Here is a 19,734-nt window from a genome sequence, read left to right as displayed (position 1 = left end):
ATGAGTATGTTCTGTTTCCCACTGATATTTAAATCTGTATTATAAGCAGGTCTGACCACTCATCCCATAAATTCAAAATAAAGAAACCACAGTCCAAAACATTATGAATATGTGTCTTGTGATATTTCCAAGTTGAAATATTCACCCAGTTGTACTAGGTGAAAAGCACCCAGTTGTACTAGTTACAATTACCCTTTCACTAGTACATAAAAAAGACAAATGGAAAAAATAACCAAATAAGATCTAGCATTTTCATGTGATAGCTTTCCTCTACTCAGGGCTGAGACAGAGACACTGGATGAGATAAGAATCTTTTCTCAGCCCTGAGGACTGGCATTTACAATTTTTCATCCATCCCTTGTTTCTCCCATCAACCATAGTTCTGTGACCAGAACAAAATCTCTTTCCAGAGAAATGCCTTTCAGTGTATCATGGAGGAAATAAGCAGTGCTCTTCCACAGGCTCTCCCACAAAATTCAACCATAACTGCCCCTTCTCTCTAACAGACTGCTAGAAACACTCCCTGTACAGGATTCTAGCTTGAATGGAAACCTTCTAAACAAGTAATTACCTTAGGAGGTTTTAATCTATATTTTCCTTTTAACTAAAGCCCACAAGCTCTCAGGCTTACTGTATTTAACCACACTCAGGTTGATAAGCTTTTTCTCCTTGTCATTCTGCCTGGGGGAATACCTAACACTGTTGGGCAAACATGAAGGAGTTCATGAAATAGCAGGTGTCTCTTTTGGAGACATGTTTTAATATATTTGCACCTATTAGCCTTTTAATTCATTTCATCTGCAGACACAGCTCCTACTTCCAACCCCAGCCCCTTCTCCTCCCTAAACAAGGTTTCTGAGAGAGGATAAAAGTTTATACAGTCTCCCACAGCAAGACAATCAAAAGCAATCCATATCCACTTTCCTTATGGGGATTCAGTCTGAAATACACTGTTAGGATTTAAACAAAAGCCTGTAAAGCAGGTGGAGGTATTCTTAAGGACTAGAGTCATCTTTTAATCAGGACCATAGAATAGCAAAACAAATCATCTTGTTTATCTACATTTTCCAAAGAATTTTTTTTCCCAAGAAGCATCCCCCTAATCTTTTTTTGAGAAGCGAGTGCTCACACCAGCATTTCTGGCCCATCTTCCCTTTTTCCCTGCTCAGTGACTCTCTTGCTGTGGGTCCTCCAGTGAAACATGCACTCCAAGTAACAGGACCTGGCACTAGGAAGGAAAACAAGCAATAGATGCACCTATTTTAAAGAGCCAAAATGTTTCACACTTATAGCCAGTTAAACCAGTTGGACCATGCTGGGGCTTGGCAGGATCATGCATGAGCTCTCTGGGAACAAGAGAGTGTAGTTGAAACAGATTTCATGTAGAACATGAAAATGTTCCCTACTGAAGAAGGTATGAGCACAGCATCATTTTTCTTCCTAGGAAATGGTGCCATCATGTGGAGACATTGTTTTCTCTGTTTCTTGTTTTAAGAGGGCAGTTGGGAGGTTTTCTCCCTCTACATTTTAAAGAAGTGCATTAAAATGCTATTTGGCAAACTTATATTTCACTAGCATAAATAGATTACAACTGATTGGGGCACAGGAATTAACACCCTTGAAGTGATATGGTAACATCATGTTGAAATCCCTGTTAATGCAGCTGTGATGACAGCTCCAGGGCTTCTTCTGTAATGTTATAAATGTTGCTTGGAGGTGGTGTAGATACCCACAGAGGTATCCCCCATCAATGCAGTTCATTTCTGTGCTATGGAGATACAATGGCATGGCTGTAGATAGTCTGCAGACAAGGTGTGAGAGAGGAACTGAGATAATGAGAGTGTGTGTATAAGTGTGCCACTGTTTAGTGTGGAGGTATATTTAACTGGACCCCAAATACGTGCCTGGGAATAAAAAGTTGCTTTGCCTATGTACTCTTCCAAGTGTCTTTGGAATTTCTAAAATAGCAAATATACAAATTGGATTAAAAGTGAGGAAGTGAATATCCTGGCTCAAAATGTAATACCTCCCTAACTTAGAAATAGCTGAATGTGCTGTAACACTGGCTTTGGTCACTGCATGGCTATGAATTTGAGCCAGTTTTTACCTGGTGTTTTACAGTTTTAAGTAGGATGCTGACCATAAAGAGGAATGGAAGAATTAAGGCACTAGAGTACTTGGATAAGAAAACTAGGTTTTTTGTAGCCCTGGAGAATAAAATTTGAAGAAACTTTTGGAATTAATTCTTGATATTTCTGTGGTATTCTTCATCCAGTGATGGATTACAATTCCTTGAGGCAGGCAACATGATGCTGTCCTTGGTCTAGGTGTGGAGCAAACTGAGGCACAGACATTGCCCCCTGTGGTTTTCAGAACAAACAGGATTAGTGCCAATGGACACCTCTTGAGGTGTGTCAGGCAAAGCACAGGAAGGTGACCCTCTGTCTGTCCCCCCCCTCCCCCCCCCCCAGGCCTGGAGGCTGAAATAGAGGCTTTTGTGCTTGACACTAGGGATTTATATCCACTGGGTACAGAAGCCAGTTTATGTACAGAACACCCATGGTTTAGTCTTCAGTTTTCTGTAAAATGGGTATCTCATCATTCAGTAAATGCTAAAAAGGACAGAGCAATTAACTAAATAAATCATCTATAGGAAATGTCCTGAGTATTTTCTAGTCTACAGAAAAAGTCTCCTGAAATAAAGTTTAAGCAAACTCTTATTTGCCATCTCCTTGGTGTGTTTTCTCCTTGGAGAATAAGGTTCTGTTTGTGTGCGCACACATTTCTGTCTTTCAAACAAATGTAGTTATTAGCTACAAAATTTAGAGAAGTTTGACAGCTTTCAGAACACAGTGATTTTTTCTTCCATAAAGTGTATTACTGACACATTAATAGATGTTGTGCTGGTAAAAATACAGTACTTCCTGTTAAATGTAGACTGCTACATATTTTGATTCTAACAACAATCTGGTAGGGTTAGGGCAATTTGTGTAGTGTCATCTGGTGTTTGTTTTGGATAGATATTATAGAAGGAGATACTGATTTTCAAGATGTTCAAGCAGATGATTGGGTGAAAACTCCAGCAAACCTTTAAAGCAACAGAAAGCAAGGGCTACTCCTGGTCAGATCTCCTGCTGAGGATACAAATGTTCTTCTGTGTTCCTGAAACTCCATACAAGTTTTTCCTCTTGCAGGCCCCTGTTTAGAATGAAGCCAGTTCTTCTCAGAAGAATCAGTCTGAGCAGGCGTGGCTGAATTGCTCTCTGCCCATCTTTGAGATGCACTGAGAAGTCACTCATTGCCAGGTTTTCAACATTTGAATTCTGGTCACTTCCTTGAGTGGAAGAAATGCTTCTCCACTTAATTGGTCTCAGAGAGTTGGAAGGTGATACAGGACTAATGTGAAGTATGGAAATACTAGATAGGAATTTTTTGCTCTTTTAATCCAGTTTTATAGTAACTAACTTGATAACAACAGAAAATAAAGCTTTATCAACTGGGATAAATCAGGTCATTGAGGCTGAAGAAAGCACCCACAGTTGTTGCGGTGCAAAGTTTGGAGTATGAGACACTAATGTATGGAAATGAGAACTTCCTATAGGAATTGTGGGGCTATAGTAGCTTTCACATTGTGATGGACATGCTGTATTTTGAGTGAACTGTTGTGTTTATGAAAGAGTTGAGATCTTCATTCCAACATAAGGATTCTTTACTCACATACATCTTTCTTACGGAAGATCTATTTTGATAACAGGGCTTTGTTTGCTTGGGGTTATTTATTCTGTAATGTCTTTAAAGAGCATCATAGACAATGATATATAGACAACTCCTTCATTCACCTCCTTCAGCTAGAATAATTTATCTATGTTTGGACTACATTTTAAGTGGAAGAAGATAAGAAGGAGGAGAATACCTATAACCAATGAGGATGATTTGGAGACCTGAGTTTGTATTTTCTAAAAAAGACAGGTCTAAAGAAGAAAAGTGAGACACCTTCCAGTATATAAGGGAGTGCTGTAAAGAGGAAAATGGTCAGTAGCTCTCCCTATCTGTTAGGGGAAGGGGTTGAGTGATCAGTTTCAAATTTAAATACTAACAAATCTCTCTGGCTAGAAAGATAATAGACTGTCTGGGGAGAGAGGGGAAATCCACAGTGTTGTTTTTGCAAACATGGTAGACAAATTTCTGAAGAGATAGTGCAAGTAAATTATTCCCACATGAGGAAAAATAGTAAACTAGGTGACTGCCTGAAGAGCATAATGCATCCATTTGATACAAACAGGAGGCCATCCAACAGTTGGCGTGGAAACCAAGGATTAAAGATTTCCAAAACCGCACATGGTTGAGGAAGAGAGTAAGGATTAGATGATACTGCTTGTCTCCAGCAGCAGGAGGTTATTAGGTTTGTTGTGCTCCCAGGAACTAGTGGCTGGATTACTGATGCACAGAAAAGCAGTTTCAGAAGTAGGAAGGCCACCTACCAGGCCTCACTTCTACATCTTTGTCCTAGCCCAGGGTGTTCTCCCAACTAGGGAAACACCTGTCATTTTGATAACAAAAACATAAAGAGACCATATTCTGTATGAGATACAATGTCTCAAACTTTTCCATGGTCTCTCAAAGTGTGCATTCTTCTCAATGCAAGGCTTGGGAAGGTTATGAAAATACCAAGCTCATTGATCTTGTCTAAGTGGTACATCAGTGAGATGTTTGCCAGACAATTCTCTATATCCTCCTGCGGAAGATTGAGGCAAAAACTAAATCTCTAACTGTCTCAGCAAGCCCACCAGTTCTCAAGGATATAGAACAATTATTCTCTATTCCCCGTAAGTATGAAAGCAAGATACAGCCTTTGGGTTTCACTCTGCTAGTCATTCCTGTGAATGAGGACACAGTAAGTTTCCAAAAAAGGTTGGATTCCAGCATCCTAGGCAGTTTTGCTTCAGGTGAATGCTGTGCTGAGGTGCTGAGCTACTGCTGAGTTGCAGTAACTGTGATGGGTTCATCACCACTGTGTTTCTAGAAATGGTAGTCATTACTGTGCAATGAGCTTTGAGATACCATGATTTTGAAGACACTAGAGAAAATCAAATTCTCTGATATCCTTCAGTTATGAGCATTAAGACTTTCAGCAATTGGCTTTGCAGAAAAGGACATCTAGTGGCTGTACAGAAAAAAAACCTTGCAAAACACATTTTCAAATGTACAATGTAGCCATTTGTGTATGCCCTGCAGTGTTCAATATTCTGTTTATCTTTTTGGTTCTACTACCTCATGTGTTTTCTGGGGGTAATTTTTTATGGTTTTTACAAACAAACAAAAAAAAAATCACCGTTTTTTTCACCGAGCCATTACTTTCTAGCTTCATGTAGGTCTGTGTATGGTAACTCTGGCAAATAGAAAACTGCCTCAAGCCATGCTTCATGTACCTCACCGCTGCACTTCCAGTTTTCTATAGCATCTTCCAGGAGTCCACTGCCTGCTGTTTCCTTCTGCCATTGCCTTCCCCTTTGGTACTGTACTTGGAGAGCTTGTCATTGTTATTGTCATGGTAAAACCTACTTTATTTTGAAAGCCCATAGCATAAAAGTCAGCAGGAGGGGTGGATGAAATTCAGGGAAACACTAATCTAAGCATTCAGTCATGTATTACACAACAAAAGTTTTTTCCTTTCCCATCCACCTTGCGCTCCTTCTTACTAGTTGAGGATGAATTCCATGCATGTTTCTGTGAATAGCCTGACAGTTTAATCGGTACATTTGCATACGGGCAAATAAAGCTTTTTTCAAAGTTGCACAGTAATATGTTTCACCTTTATACCATGCCAGCTTCAAATTGTATCCCAGGAGGATTTCAAATGTGCATAATCTGTGCAGTTGTCTGGGCTTTTTTCCTTTCTTTTTCTCCTGCCTTTTTTTTTTTTTTTTTTTTTTAACTGGCAAATGCCTATTCATTGCCCATCTGGGTAAGAATGGCCTTAGCATTTTCACACCCATTCTTTCCTATATGGTTTGTGAATACCCCTCCAATCAGAACTTATTTCACAGAAAGGGGACAAAACCATTTTAAAGGAGTTTCTCAGAATAAGTCCATTGGGATCTCTACGTCATGTTTACTGGACAAAAAAAAAAGGGAGTACTTAACAAAGACCACTTGAATTTCACAGAAGGTTTCCCACTGTCTCGAGTTTAAAAGAGTGGCAGGCCTGAGGAGAGCCCTAGACAGGAGTCTTTTTCCTGAGCTGGGCATTCTGTACAGTGATGAGTAGGTGAGAGAGACTGTGTGTGTGTGTGTGCAGCTGGGCCTTGTGAGGAGCTGACACACCTTCTGGCTTGTCCAAGGCTCTAGGAGTCTTTGTCAGAATGTGGCATTTACTTAGAATCAAACCTCCATCGGCGAGTCCATGTTTTGTGGGCAACATCACCTTTGAACTTTTAGCTTAGAACAGCATGAAGTAGGGATCAACCACAAAACTTGGATCTGGACCCAGCTTCGTGCAAAGAGGGAAAGGATCTGCCTTGGATAGCAGGTTTTGCTACAGACCAATCCCTGGAATTTGTTAAAACTGCTCTTTATACTGATGTGGCTTATGTAGCAGTGGTTCTGACACTTATGCAAATTATTTGTTTGCCTGAACTTTGGATAGATATGGTTTACAGTGTTGAATGTCAAGGAAGGTGGCCTAGAAAAGTCATCCTCAAAATCTGTATTAGCTTTTTTTTACCATTTATTGTGTATCTCTTCCAACCACCCTTCTTCTTTTATCCTCAAGGAGTAAATTTCAGTTGCTTCTCAGTTGAAGAAGTGGTAGATGTTCCAACAATGAGAGGATCTTTTTAAGGCAAACTCTAACAGCAGTAAAAAATAATGCCATTTATGAAGTGGTTCAGTTGGTTTTCAGACCAGCTCCTACACCACAAGGAGCATCCTAGATCAGTTCCCATAGAAGAGCTATTCACATCACTCTTACAAATGCTTTTGTATCCAGGATCAATTTCAACTGCCTGTTTTCATTAAGTTTGCTAAGGATTTCCCTAAATTCCTCCCATGCTAAACTATGACAGGACCAAATACACTGTGGCTACACAACTCTTGATTCCCATAGCCAGGACCTGAGAAGCACTGTTGAAACTTACAGATGAACCTCGCCCTTCCTCCTTTCTGTCCATGATGTGTGGGTAAATGGCAGAATTCACATTCCCAGGAAGTCATTCAGTCTCATGATGCATGTCATACCTTTCTGGAAAGGAGTTGTCCTAAGTGTGAGAAACAACTGCTCACTTTGAAAATTTAAAAAGGTTTATGAAACCTTGACAAAAATACAACAAAGGACTACATAAGGAGAAAGCTGCAGTGCTGGGAATTGCCCTCATGGATACCATGCAGCCCTTTCATCTTCCAGATGGATGCTCAGTCTTTTATACCCCTGGGGGTTGCATCAGCCAGCCCTGGCCCCTCCAAAGTCTGTCAGTCAGCTCTTCTTTGCCATTTATCAGTGGAGACTGCTTTCTTGTAACTTGACTGGAGATCAGGTGTTGCCGTGCTGCACCCCCTAAGCACCAAGCTTTGCCATTCCCAACTGCCCCATGTAAGGGACGCATGTGCACGCCTTCTTTTTATGTGTCCTAGACAACCCCGGCTGTCTGATGGTCACAATACAGGGGGGGAAAGGGAACTGTAGGGAGAACAGAGGACATCGAAACTACAATAACATAACTATCCATCACTAAAGCTTTTCTCAATATTCACACAATAGTTATCTTTTAATTGCGAGAGCCAATCATCTCATTATCCATCTATAACTTGAACAAGACAGATGTATTTCACAACCTCCATCATGGTGTTAGTGATTTCCTCCTTGTTTCTTCTGTGTGAGCATCCCCTCAGCATGCTAATCACACATAGAAATTAGTAACCTTCTGGTACAGGTTGGTTTACATCTGTTAACATGGGACTTTTTCAGACAGCTTGGCCCCTTTGTGATTTCCAGTTCCTGACCTTTGTGCTTCCCTTTAATCGTCAGCTACTTCAGAGATAACCACTTGTGTCCCTGGTGGTTTCTCTTGGAACCACCAGAAGAGAGGGTGCTTGAGATGTTGGTTGTGAATAAATTGTAAGAAAAAGGCAGAGTAGATGTTGGTTGTGAATAAATTGTAAGAAAATGCCACATTTGCCTGCAAATTGCAGTGAGTAGTGTTCAACTGCCTGTGGATGAGATGTAAAGCACTCCTTCGGGTGGAGCAGAGATGTTGGCTAAAAGGCCTGTGTATGCCTATCAACTGCTTCTAGTGCTATTTATTTTCTCTCTACATTTGTTAGACAGTGACAGTAAGCTAGTTAAATTTACTCACACTTACCAGCTTCTATTTTTGGATGCTCACACATTACCAAATTATTGTGGCAAGAGTGGCTGGATTTTTGGTGGGAATATGCAAGACAAACTGCCTGTAATACTAGTGGTGATTTAGCATTACTTTGTGTAATTTTCTAGAAACCAAGGTGCCACATGTACTACAAATGCTAAAAAGAATGCATTAAATGCTTAAAACACTTAAAATAGTGTTTTATTTGTTTACCGTTCAAGGGACAATTGATTCTTTATAATTAAAAGGTGAAACCATAGTTTCTGCCTGTCAAAATCCAAATAGATGAAAATTTGGTAAAGAACAGGAAAGGAAATGGGAAAGCATTGAAACCAAAGCAAGCAAGATGAAGATAAGGAACAGTGGATTGGGAGATTGAGAAATTTCTTTTTAAGTCAATTGTAAATTTTGAAGATTATGTTAGCTCTGTATCCAAATTGGTTGGATGCTTTTCTAAACTGTTCTCTATTTAGATTATTCAGCCAAACTCAGACAAAATCTTCCTTGGAGTAAATGTCTATAATTTTCCAGTTTCTGTCAAGTAAATAACAGCAAGAGAACATTTGTTTTTATATGATGATGGTCTGATGCAAGTCAGAACTTGGGATATGCTAAAAATGAAGGGGACAGCTCATGTTAACTTATTGCTTTGGATTCTTTCAGAGAACTGTTTGTCACTACTGGGTAGCAAATGTTCTAAACCACAACCCCAGACAAAACTCTGCGTGGGATTTTAGGAACATTTACAGCCTAAATCTTGAACCAGATTTGGATTTTACAAAGTCACTGCCAGTTTTTTTGATACAAGTATGATCTAAATTCCTTAAAATACCAATCTAGATTGAAATCACATTTTCATATATACTCTTTGTATTAACAACTTAGGGTCATTACAGATTCTTATGTCTTCTGGCATAAATCTAATCCAGAGCTTAAAATCCAGCTTTAATCCATGTGTTCAGTGTTTGCAGTTGGCTGGCTCTAAGCTTTTTAAAGCCAGATAAACTGATAGGAAGTCCAAGACTCAGGACTGTGATTGGAATTCAGGTCCAGCCACACCTGTCTTCATTTGGTTTTGTCCAAAGATTCAGGACTTGAGCTTCTGGAAATGAGTAGGGAAGTTTACTTGTAGCCTTAATTAAAAAAAAAAAAAAAATTATGTGTTCTTACCAATGCTTTTGTGTGTGGTTTTTCCAGTGCTATTAGTTTTGTTTACACAGTGGGAAGTTATCTTTGCCAGCGCTCTCACTGTGGCCCTGCAGAGGACAAGACTCATTCTGTTCTTTTTTTTTGTTTGCCTTTGTCACCTGCTTTGCTCCAGGTAACATCAGTTGCAAGGGGATGACAGAGCGCATTCATAGCATCAACCTTCACAACTTCAGCAATTCTGTGCTCGAGACCCTCAACGAGCAGCGCAACCGTGGCCACTTCTGTGACGTGACGGTCCGCATCCACGGGAGCATGCTGCGTGCCCACCGCTGCGTGCTGGCAGCTGGCAGCCCCTTCTTCCAGGACAAGCTGCTGCTGGGCTACAGTGACATCGAGATCCCCTCAGTGGTGTCGGTCCAGTCTGTGCAAAAGCTCATTGACTTCATGTACAGTGGGGTGCTGCGGGTCTCCCAGTCAGAGGCCCTCCAAATCCTCACAGCTGCCAGTATCCTGCAGATCAAGACTGTGATTGATGAGTGCACAAGGATTGTCTCACAAAATGTGGGAGATGTCTACCCAGTGATTCAGGATTCTGGCCAAGAGACACCCAGGGGAACACCTGAATCAGGCACCTCGGGGCAGAGCACTGACACAGAGTCTGGCTACCTGCAGAGCCATTCACAGCACAGTGTGGACAGGATCTATTCAGCCCTCTATGCCTGTTCCATGCAAAATGGCAGTGGGGAGCGCTCCTTTTACAGTGGAGCCGTGGTCAGCCACCATGAGACAGCCCTGGGACTCCCCAGGGACCATCACATAGAAGACCCCAGCTGGATTACCCGGATCCATGAACGGTCGCAGCAGATGGAGCGGTACCTCTCCACCACTCCAGAGACCACACACTGCCGGAAGCAGCCCCGCCCTGTCCGAATTCAAACCCTGATGGGCAATATCCATATTAAACAGGAGATGGAGGATGACTATGACTACTACGGCCAACAGAGGGTGCAGATCCTTGAGCGCAATGAATCTGAGGAATGCACTGAGGACACTGACCAAGCAGAAGGCACTGAGAGCGAGCCCAAAGGGGAGAGTTTTGACTCGGGTGTCAGTTCCTCCATTGGCACTGAGCCTGATTCCATGGAGCAGCAGTTTATGGCTGGTCTGGGCCGGGATGGGCAGCAAGAACCTACTCCAGCAGATCAAAATGATGTCCCTGCTGATGGCACTCAGCCACAGCAGCAGCAGCAACAACATGTAGATGCCAACTCTTCCTCACCAGAGAGAAGCAATGACGTTGAAATGGACAGCAAAGTGCTCACAGTCAATAACAGCACCGAAAAGGGGGCTTTGCAGCCTTCTGTCAACACATCTGTTGCCCAACCATTGCCAACCACACAGATCTACTTACGCCAGACAGAAACCCTCACCAGCAATCTGAGGATGCCACTGACTCTGACCAGCAACACTCAGGTCATTGGCACGGCTGGCAACACCTACCTGCCTGCCCTTTTTACCACGCAGTCTGCTGGCAGTGGCCCTAAGCCTTTTCTCTTCAGCCTGCCCCAGCCTTTAGCTGGCCAACAGACACAGTTTGTGACGGTGTCCCAGCCTGGCCTGTCAACCTTTACTGCCCAGCTGCCAGCCCCACAGCCCTTGGCCCCATCTGCAGGCCACAGCACAGCGGGTGGGCAAGGCGAAAAAAAGCCTTACGAGTGCACTCTCTGTAACAAGACTTTCACCGCCAAACAGAACTACGTCAAGCACATGTTTGTACACACAGGTAAGAGTGCTTCCCTTTGGCTTGCATGGGGAGCCACAGAAAGCCCTTCACACCCATGGACTTAGATTTTGTTTGCCAGCCTGCCAGCCCCCAGGATAAACAGAAGGGAGGGCTTATCCAGGGAGCTGGTGTCACTGAACACTTCCTGGCCTTACTGCACTGTAAGTTGAGTCCCTGCAGAAAAATACAGATCCCTGTATTTGGGGCCTAACTGTGCATGGTGCACAAACAAGTTCGTTTCTCTTGGAGTAAAATGTGTCTTGCATCCATCCAAAGAAATAGTCAGCATTCATTGTACCCTGCAAGCTGACCAGGCAACGTTAAATGGAAGAGAGGAAACTAATAGGTCATAAGAAAAAATATATCTACTAAGAAAGGGCATCCCCCTGTAGGTTTTACAGATATTGGGAGGATTAAGCTCAAATAGTGGTGAGATTAGGGTAAATTCATTACTGGTGGAGCTGCAGCAGTAGGTCCAGGCCTGGATGTTACACACACTGCCACAGATTTTCTAGATCTCACATACTACTATAAGAAATTAAATCTGGGGTATTGTCAGAAAGTCTTTCTGTATTTCACTGAGGCCAATTGCTGTAATCCCTTGTCTCTTGGTAAGTCAGAGGCGTCACTAGCTGTGAGTACAGAAACACAGGGTTCAACGAGAAGATATTTAAAGAATATATGTGGAGCCCAATGGAACACAATATTAGCATCTTTCTGTTTAAAACTGCAGCTGCTTTGGTACATGGTTTATGTTGAGATAACATAGGTAACCATATTTGCCACTGAGCCAAAACTGCCTTTTCTAGCTTTGCCAAGTTATGAGACTTCAAAGCAAGGATATGTATTTTACATGGAGGAATTGTCTTGGGTTCAGGAGTGCTTTGCTTGCTTTAGCCCTCAGCTCTTCCTGCTGTTGGAGAGTAAATATTTAATTTTACCAAGCAGTGGCTTGTTAACATCAGATCTTAAAAAAAATGCTGGGTTTGTGTCACATGGAGGAGAACCTGGAAACACTGCCCAACATGCCTCTCTGTTGGATGCAATAGATTTCAATTCCATGTGTATATGTAAACTTTTAACTTCAATTTACTTGTATTTATCACTTAAATGAAAAACTCCTCTAGACATCTACAGCAGACATGTACATGTACATATACAAAAAGATCAACTTCTCACGGCTGGTACAACATGTCTAATTCCAAGGATCAAGAGTCCTGAATCCCAAGATTACCTTTGTGTCTGTTTATGTTCTCCATCTCTCTGTTGTGGATGAGAAACTAAAATGCTACATAGATAGTGTTGGTATTCAGAAAAATATCCCCTTCAGAACACAGTCAAATATATCTGCTTGCATCCTTGTTCTAAAAGCTAAAAAGACTGTTACAAATAACTTCACTGAGATTAGGTATTTTATTTCCCCTACCACTGCACTTGGTTTTTCAGTCAGATAAAGAATAATACTGGGAAACCTGATCTAAAACATTCTTAGCTACTACAAGTAATACCAACCGAGGAAATTGATAGGCATCTTGAATCATGAATTAATATTTTATTTTTGTGGGTCTGAGAATGCCCTAAAAATGAACTGTGGTGGCAAAGAAAGATTTGGGTAGATAAATAATTTCAAAATTCATTTAGGAGCTAACTGGCTCCTGGGAGAATAGTTTCACCTTTACCCACAGAGAGCTAGGCTTCAAAAAAACCTCCTGAAAATAATCATTATGTGTGCAGCCCCAGAGAAAGTCTGTCTGCTACCCTATCTAGTGCTGGACAGGATCATTTCAAAAATAGAGGGGAGACACCTATTCCCAATGTCAGGGTGACTTTTCCTTTGGCCTGTTGAAAGAAGCTAGGCAAAGTGGCCCTGAAGAAGATCCACAGAAAAAAATGAGAGGTTTGGGAGATGCAAATGTTTGAATTAATCTTTCTGTTTGGAGGGCTCACAAGAGAAGTCATGGAAGAGTCGAATCATAAACCTGAATTCAGTAACTTAAAAGCCTTTATATCTATGTATGTTTTTATGCTTCCAAAAACTACACTCTGAATAGCTTTCCATGCAACAGAAACCGACATCCTTTTCTTCTTTCACATGGGTGCAAACATATTAGATATTGCTATTTTTCCATGTTCTGTGTAGACTCAATTTAATATATTTCACAATATTGTGGAAATGCAGTGCCAGAGTGTATGCAGTGTCTGCACTTTATAAGGCACCACTACCTTTCCCACATATCACACTGTGATTAATACTGGATTAAAGGCTGAAAAAGACATGCCAAGGGGATCACAGCAGAGCACCAACTTTGCTGCCTCCATACGTTTCTAATCTGGTAATAGGATGGTGATGGGATGAGGACAAGTCATTTGAGAAGTGGCTGAGGTCACTTGGCTTGTTCAGCCTGGAGGAGATTGAGGGGAAACCTCATTGTGACCTACAGCTTTCTAATGAGGGGAAGTGCAGGGGCAGGAACCGACCTCTTCTCTCTTGTCCAGGGATAGGACACAAGGGCTGTGCTGTGGCATGAACCTGTCTCAGGATAGGTTTAGATTAGATATTAGAAAAAAGGTTCTTCACCCTTTGGTTAGGATTTTTGGGCACCAGAACAGGTTCCCCAGGGTAGCGGTCACAGCACCAAACCTGGCAGAGTTTGAGAAGCTCTTGGACAATGGTCTCAGGATCATGGTGTGATTCTTGGAGCAGTGCTGTGCAGGACCAGGAGGTGGAATTTGATGATCCTTGAGAGTCCCTTCCAACTCAGGATTCTATTATTCCATGACCTCAGTGTCAGCACCAAGTATCCATTATGGTTAGGGTTCAGAGAGCCACAGAGCCTACATCACCAGGACCACAGGGGCTAGAAAAGGGAACCATTACCAGGCGCTGACGTTACTTCTTCCCCCTTTCAATGCAGGATATGCTCTGATTCTATTATTCTAATCATCCCATATTGCAGTCTAATACCAGCCAAATACAAAATAAAGAAGCAAAATTTTAATTCACTGAGCAGAATTTTCTCTGACTTGAAAAGGAAGAATCACAGGACTAAAGAATATACAGTGCTCACTTAGGAAGCACAAAAATTTGCATACAAAAAAGAAAAACTGAAGTTTTGCAATTCTCTGGAGAGGAGAAATTCCAGGAAGGCTTTGAAGCTGAGAATAAAAAGCCACAACCCAGTGTATCTTAGAAACATAAGCAGGCAAAAATTAAGGTGTTTTTATAGCACAATCTTAACAGGGTCTAGAGTGGAGGAGACCAACTTACTACAAACTCTGGGACATATATTGCCCAAGGCAAAAATGAGCTCTTGTAAATACAATCAGCCTCTTGTAAGTTAATCAGACGTTATTCTAACTGACACACTATCATTTTCCCCATCACGTGTTGTGCATATTGGCTTGTCTGCTCACAGCACAGTACTGTGTGTGGCAAAGCCGTCAGGAAAGCAAGGACGTAGTGTTTTGAGCAAATGTCTTTCACCAAGTAGGGACAAACTCCTCACGAGTGCAAGGAAGAGCAGCAAGTGGATTTCATTCATGGATGTCACCATCATACATGCAAACCATGAAATAAAAAGAAACAGAGACTTGAGGGAGATAAAAAAGTAGGTCTTTCACATCTAATCCATTTTAATTATCTTCTCTTAAAATTGAGTGTAAGTAGCATATGGTAATCTCACTATACAATGAGTGAATTATATATTACCACAGGCATGTCTTGGTCTCTGATGATTGACTCTTCAGGATTTAAAACAGTTCAAAACAGACTGTAAAAAGAAGGAAGGAGGATGTCTGTGGAGGAAAAAAAAAAAAAAAGAAAATATGAGAAATTGCAGAATAACCACAGGAAAATAAATTTCTCAATCAGTGAAACAGAGGATCACTTTGATTCTTACAGAGCTATAGTAGCATCTCTATCCCTGACAGCTTTGGAGATGATGAATTCCACATATGAAATATACTGCGATTCAGAAAGCAAATTTAAAAGTAGCTTTTGATGGGGCATTCAGGGTGTTGGTTATTGGCTACATTACCAGTGCAGCAGCGTAACATGAAAACATTGCTTGATACCATGAAACATGAGACCTTTCGGAACTCTGAGCATGAGGAGGATTTAAGAGTAGTCTGAAAAAAACAGTATATGTGCTCAGCTAAGTATTTTTCCCAGTTAATCCTTGTAGTCACTGCTCTATCTGAACATGATCAGAGTTCAAGTACACGAGTTTTACGATTTTACTTTTTAATAAGTTTTACAAGTCTTGGGAACACAAGGCAATGTGGAAGATTACATACATGTTTTATCTCCCTAGTTTACCTCATAAGGTGTTTGATTTAACTGGCAGTCAAAACATTCAAGTTTCCTGTGTCTTACACTGAAAGTTTATCTGTTAGGTTGCCCTTTGCATGCTGCTGGCTGGTCTAGGCAATTCTGTGTCCTGAGGTTCCCTTTTCCAGTACTCCTTGTACATGCTTCAGCTATGATATTTGACCAGAACAGGGAGCAACAAATGTTAACCTCTTATAAAGTGTTGGATTCCTCTGACAATCTCTGTCTCTTTCCTCCTGAGAAATTGAAAGCAATTTGACCAAAATGAGTCTGGCCCAGGTCAGCTGTCTGGTAATCACTGATTTGTCCCTGTTTTTGTTGCATGCCGGTAGGGAAACAGAAGCACTGGAAGATGAAGTAGCATGGCTGAGACCTTCCTGTCTAGAAATGAACATGACAGGAGCACAGACAGGAGAGGCCATGCCATTGAAACTCTGTGCAGATGCCACGACCTTTTAACTCTAGTCCTGTCTTTGTCAGTGTCTACCTACTGTGTGAACTTGAATAAATCACCTGAGCTCCTTTTTACTGTATGTGGATAGGGAATTCCTACAGCCCCCTTTTGTAACGCATTTTGAAACCTCTGGTTGCAAAAAATGTTGCGTGTTAAAACACACTGATTAACAGACTTACTCTTTGTTAGCCAGAGCATCTCTCCAAAGACCCCCATGAGACTTACCCTTAGTTTATTGCAAAGAGTTCTACCGAACTGATTTAATTTTATGATTTTTTTTGTCTGTTTGTCTTTCTATCTCTCTCTCATTGGTAATGGGCAGGTGAGAAACCACACCAATGCAGCATCTGTTGGCGCTCCTTCTCTTTAAAGGATTACCTAATCAAACACATGGTGACACACACTGGTGTGAGAGCCTACCAGTGCAGTATCTGCAACAAGCGCTTCACCCAGAAGAGCTCCCTTAATGTGCACATGCGTCTCCACCGGGGAGAGAAGTCCTACGAGTGCTACATCTGCAAGAAGAAGTTCTCCCACAAGACCCTGCTAGAGAGGCATGTGGCTCTGCACAGTGCCACCAACGGCACGCCTGGAGCCGCCGGCACCGGCGCGAGGGCTGTCCCCGCCGGTGTGGTGGCCTGCACGGAGGGGACCACGTACGTCTGCTCTGTCTGTCCAGCTAAGTTTGACCAAATTGAGCATTTCAACGACCACATGAGGATGCATGTGTCAGATGGATAAGTAGAATCTCTCTCTCTCTCTTTGTTATGAACAACAAAAATAGAAACAACAAAAAAAGCTATGGCACTAGAATTTACGAAATTATTTTTGTTTCATTTTTATCTTTATTTTCCTCCTTTTTTGGGTTCATTTCATTTTGTTGTTTTTTGTACTACATGAAGAACTGGTTTTTGCCTGCTGGTACATTACATTTCCGGAGGCTGGGTGAATAATAATTTTCCCAGCCTCCCTCGGATGGTGGCCTTAAGGCCAGGTAGTGCTTCATGAGCTCCACTGGTTGGATCTCTAGCTACTGGCCTCTAAATACAACCCTTCTTTACTACAAAAAGCAAACAACAACAACAAAAAAAAACCACAAAAAAAAAAACCAAAAAAAATTTTAAAAAACAGACAAAAATAATAAAAAAAATCTTTTTTTCTCACTTGTGAAGAGCACTACAAATAAAGAAACAAAACAAAATATATTACAAATCTACAAGGCCTACTGTCGTTATAAGTACACCGCTTGCAGTGTTTCAATGGACATGATTCACATTGCTGACCGCTTTTGGACTTCACAGTATCCAGTTAGAACTGTGGAATATTTTGCTTCTGGTTGAGCAGCAACCAGAGGAAACAAGGCCCTGCTGGTTTCCGCCACGTGTCTGCTTTCTCACACACACACTCATCCACAAACACACAAAAAGGGCTGAGGGGAATGCGAGGCAGTGTGGCTTGGATAGTGTGGAGTCCCTGTAGGGTGAGGTGAAAGAATCAGAGGTTCCTCACCTGGATTCTGCTCCATCCCTCGCTGTCTGGCGCACCCTCCCCGCTGCTTTTCTTGTACCACCACCACTTTATAGCAGAAACCAAGAAGATTCAGACAACGAGCAACGGTGGCTTTTTTGTAATTTATTCAGTGTCTTCGCTGAGCACAGGGCCTCAGCACAATCAAGAGGGACTTTCACAGAAGGCAAAGAGAAACACAGAGGAAAATCAAAGATATCAGAGGTTGCAACCTATGGATCTAGGTACAAGAGAAGGGTTAGTTCCCACAATCTTTGCAAAAAAAAAAAGTTGCATCAGGATTTATTCTTGTGGAAGAAAGAGGAATAGAGGGTGGGAGGGAGGGGAATAATAATTTAAAAAAGAAAAGAGTTGTTGGGACTTTTTTAATTCAAAATTTTATAGAGGGGCAAAAGTGACGTTTACCAGAAAGAATGCTGATTTTTTTAATATATTTACAACAGTATTTGTGTAAAAAAAAACAAAAAAAAGTGAGATGGTTAAAAGTAATTTTTCTTTGTTTTCTTTTTTGTTTTGCATACACTGCCACTAATATCTTCTCTTTTATTATATATATGAATATATATTAAAATATATATTTTATTTTAAATTGAGACTGTTAAGGTTAGCTAACCTGCTTCCAGATAGAGGGGGGGAGGGGAGATGATCTTGATTTTTATTTTAAAAAAGAGGAAGAATGTTTTCTTAATTTTCTTTTCTAGTATTATTCTCTCTGTTTTCTAATGGAATCAAGAATTACCTGGGTCGATGAGGGCTCTGTGAAGTCATCTGTGAGATTATCTATTAGTGTTTGTGCATCCTGCAGTATCATTTGAACTGCTACTTTGGTTTTTTTTCATTACATGGTTCTCTTTTTGGCTCTTACCAAGCTTCTGTTGTTTCTTTTTTGGTTCCATCTCAGAATTTATTTCTGCTGAAGGAGGTTTCCTTTTGAGAAAGAGATTTTTCTAGCAATGATCCCTTGGTTTTGGGGATGATATAAACCGTAGTCTTTCTTCTTTGAAAAAGTAATGAAAGTTTTGAAGTGTGTAATAACTAGGATTTCCCTTTTTTTTTGGTCACTGGACAAGAATTAATCTGCTGTATTGTTCTCTCATCCCTGCCTTGCTCGCTAGAGAGCTTCCATATTTGTGTGGGAATCTGATCCTGCCCCCGATAATTTGTGCTGATGCCAAAACAACTTAAAATGTTACCATTGCAAATAATCTTCCCTTCATTTGCAAAAAGTCTGACTGAAGAGCCACATCCCACATTCTCTGCATAGACAAAGCTATGGAAGGAATGTAGGATCAATGTGAAAGATTGATTCCTGATCTGCATATATATGTTGGTGTTTTGTATTTTGTTTTATTGTGTTTGGACTGGTGTTCTACCTAGTTGTCTTCTGTGTATCTGTGTAAGAATTTTTCCCCCAAAGCCAACTCCCAAAGTACGTGGGTCCTTAGTTCAGTTGGATCAGTGTTTGACACTATCTTTGTCTTGCTTGAAATCCATATGAGGACTTACACCAACTGCACTCTGGACTTCATATTTTAGGCAGAGAAGAAGCACCTAACAAAAATATGCAAAAAGAAAAAAAAAGAAAAATTGCTAGTTTAGCTTTTACTTGTTTCTATATTTAAATTAAGCTTTCTTAAGTTTACAAAACTTTTTGCTTGTGAACACTGAGCATTTCACATGCGACATTCTTTTATGCTGGACAACTTTCTGAGTATTGGCTTGGTACATCTCCATATACAGTTTTGCATGTTCTGTACACCTGTGGCTTCTCTATCAGATGCCTGTGATTCAGTACAGGTAACTTCATCCATATGTTCTGTGCCTGTTCCATTACCATTTATATGGGGGAAAAAACCTGACAGGTGGTTCAGTTTCAGAATCTTTCTGTACCATGCAAGGTGCTGTTCAGCATATCCTAAATGCTGAAGCCCAAATTCTTGGCTGCAATATGCAACATAGAGAGACCTTGAGGTGAGTGCCAGAGCAATTGAGTCTTTTATATGATAACGTCTTTCTTTGTTGCCAACTTGTCTGGGTAGTTCAAGGGGCTGGAGAAGGAGCACAAGTTCATTAACAAATATTGTTCTTATAACCACACTGGTAAAAGCAATGCTGGCATGTAAATCAA

The 19,734-nt window shown here is 41.1% G+C and overlaps 1 protein-coding gene across 47 annotated transcripts in view; it reads left to right on the top strand.

Moving 5' to 3' along the window:
* Nucleotides 1-17,693, top strand: part of ZBTB20 (zinc finger and BTB domain containing 20) — a 478,730-nt gene extending 461,037 nt beyond the window's left edge. For all 47 annotated transcript variants that reach the window (XM_038149265.1, XM_038149587.1, XM_038148821.1 and 44 more), the window contains 2 exons: nucleotides 9,685-11,295; nucleotides 16,402-17,693. In XM_038149265.1, the coding sequence (XP_038005193.1) occupies nucleotides 9,705-11,295; nucleotides 16,402-16,820 (2,010 nt within the window). In that variant the 5' untranslated portion in view covers nucleotides 9,685-9,704 and the 3' untranslated portion in view covers nucleotides 16,821-17,693. The remainder of the gene's footprint in view (nucleotides 1-9,684; nucleotides 11,296-16,401) is intronic.
* Nucleotides 17,694-19,734: the final 2,041 nt, after the last annotated feature.

Source organism: Motacilla alba, chromosome 1 (genome assembly GCF_015832195.1).
Source record: "Motacilla alba alba isolate MOTALB_02 chromosome 1, Motacilla_alba_V1.0_pri, whole genome shotgun sequence".
NCBI lineage: Eukaryota > Metazoa > Chordata > Aves > Passeriformes > Motacillidae > Motacilla > Motacilla alba.
This window is presented reverse-complemented; position numbering and strand designations above follow the sequence as displayed.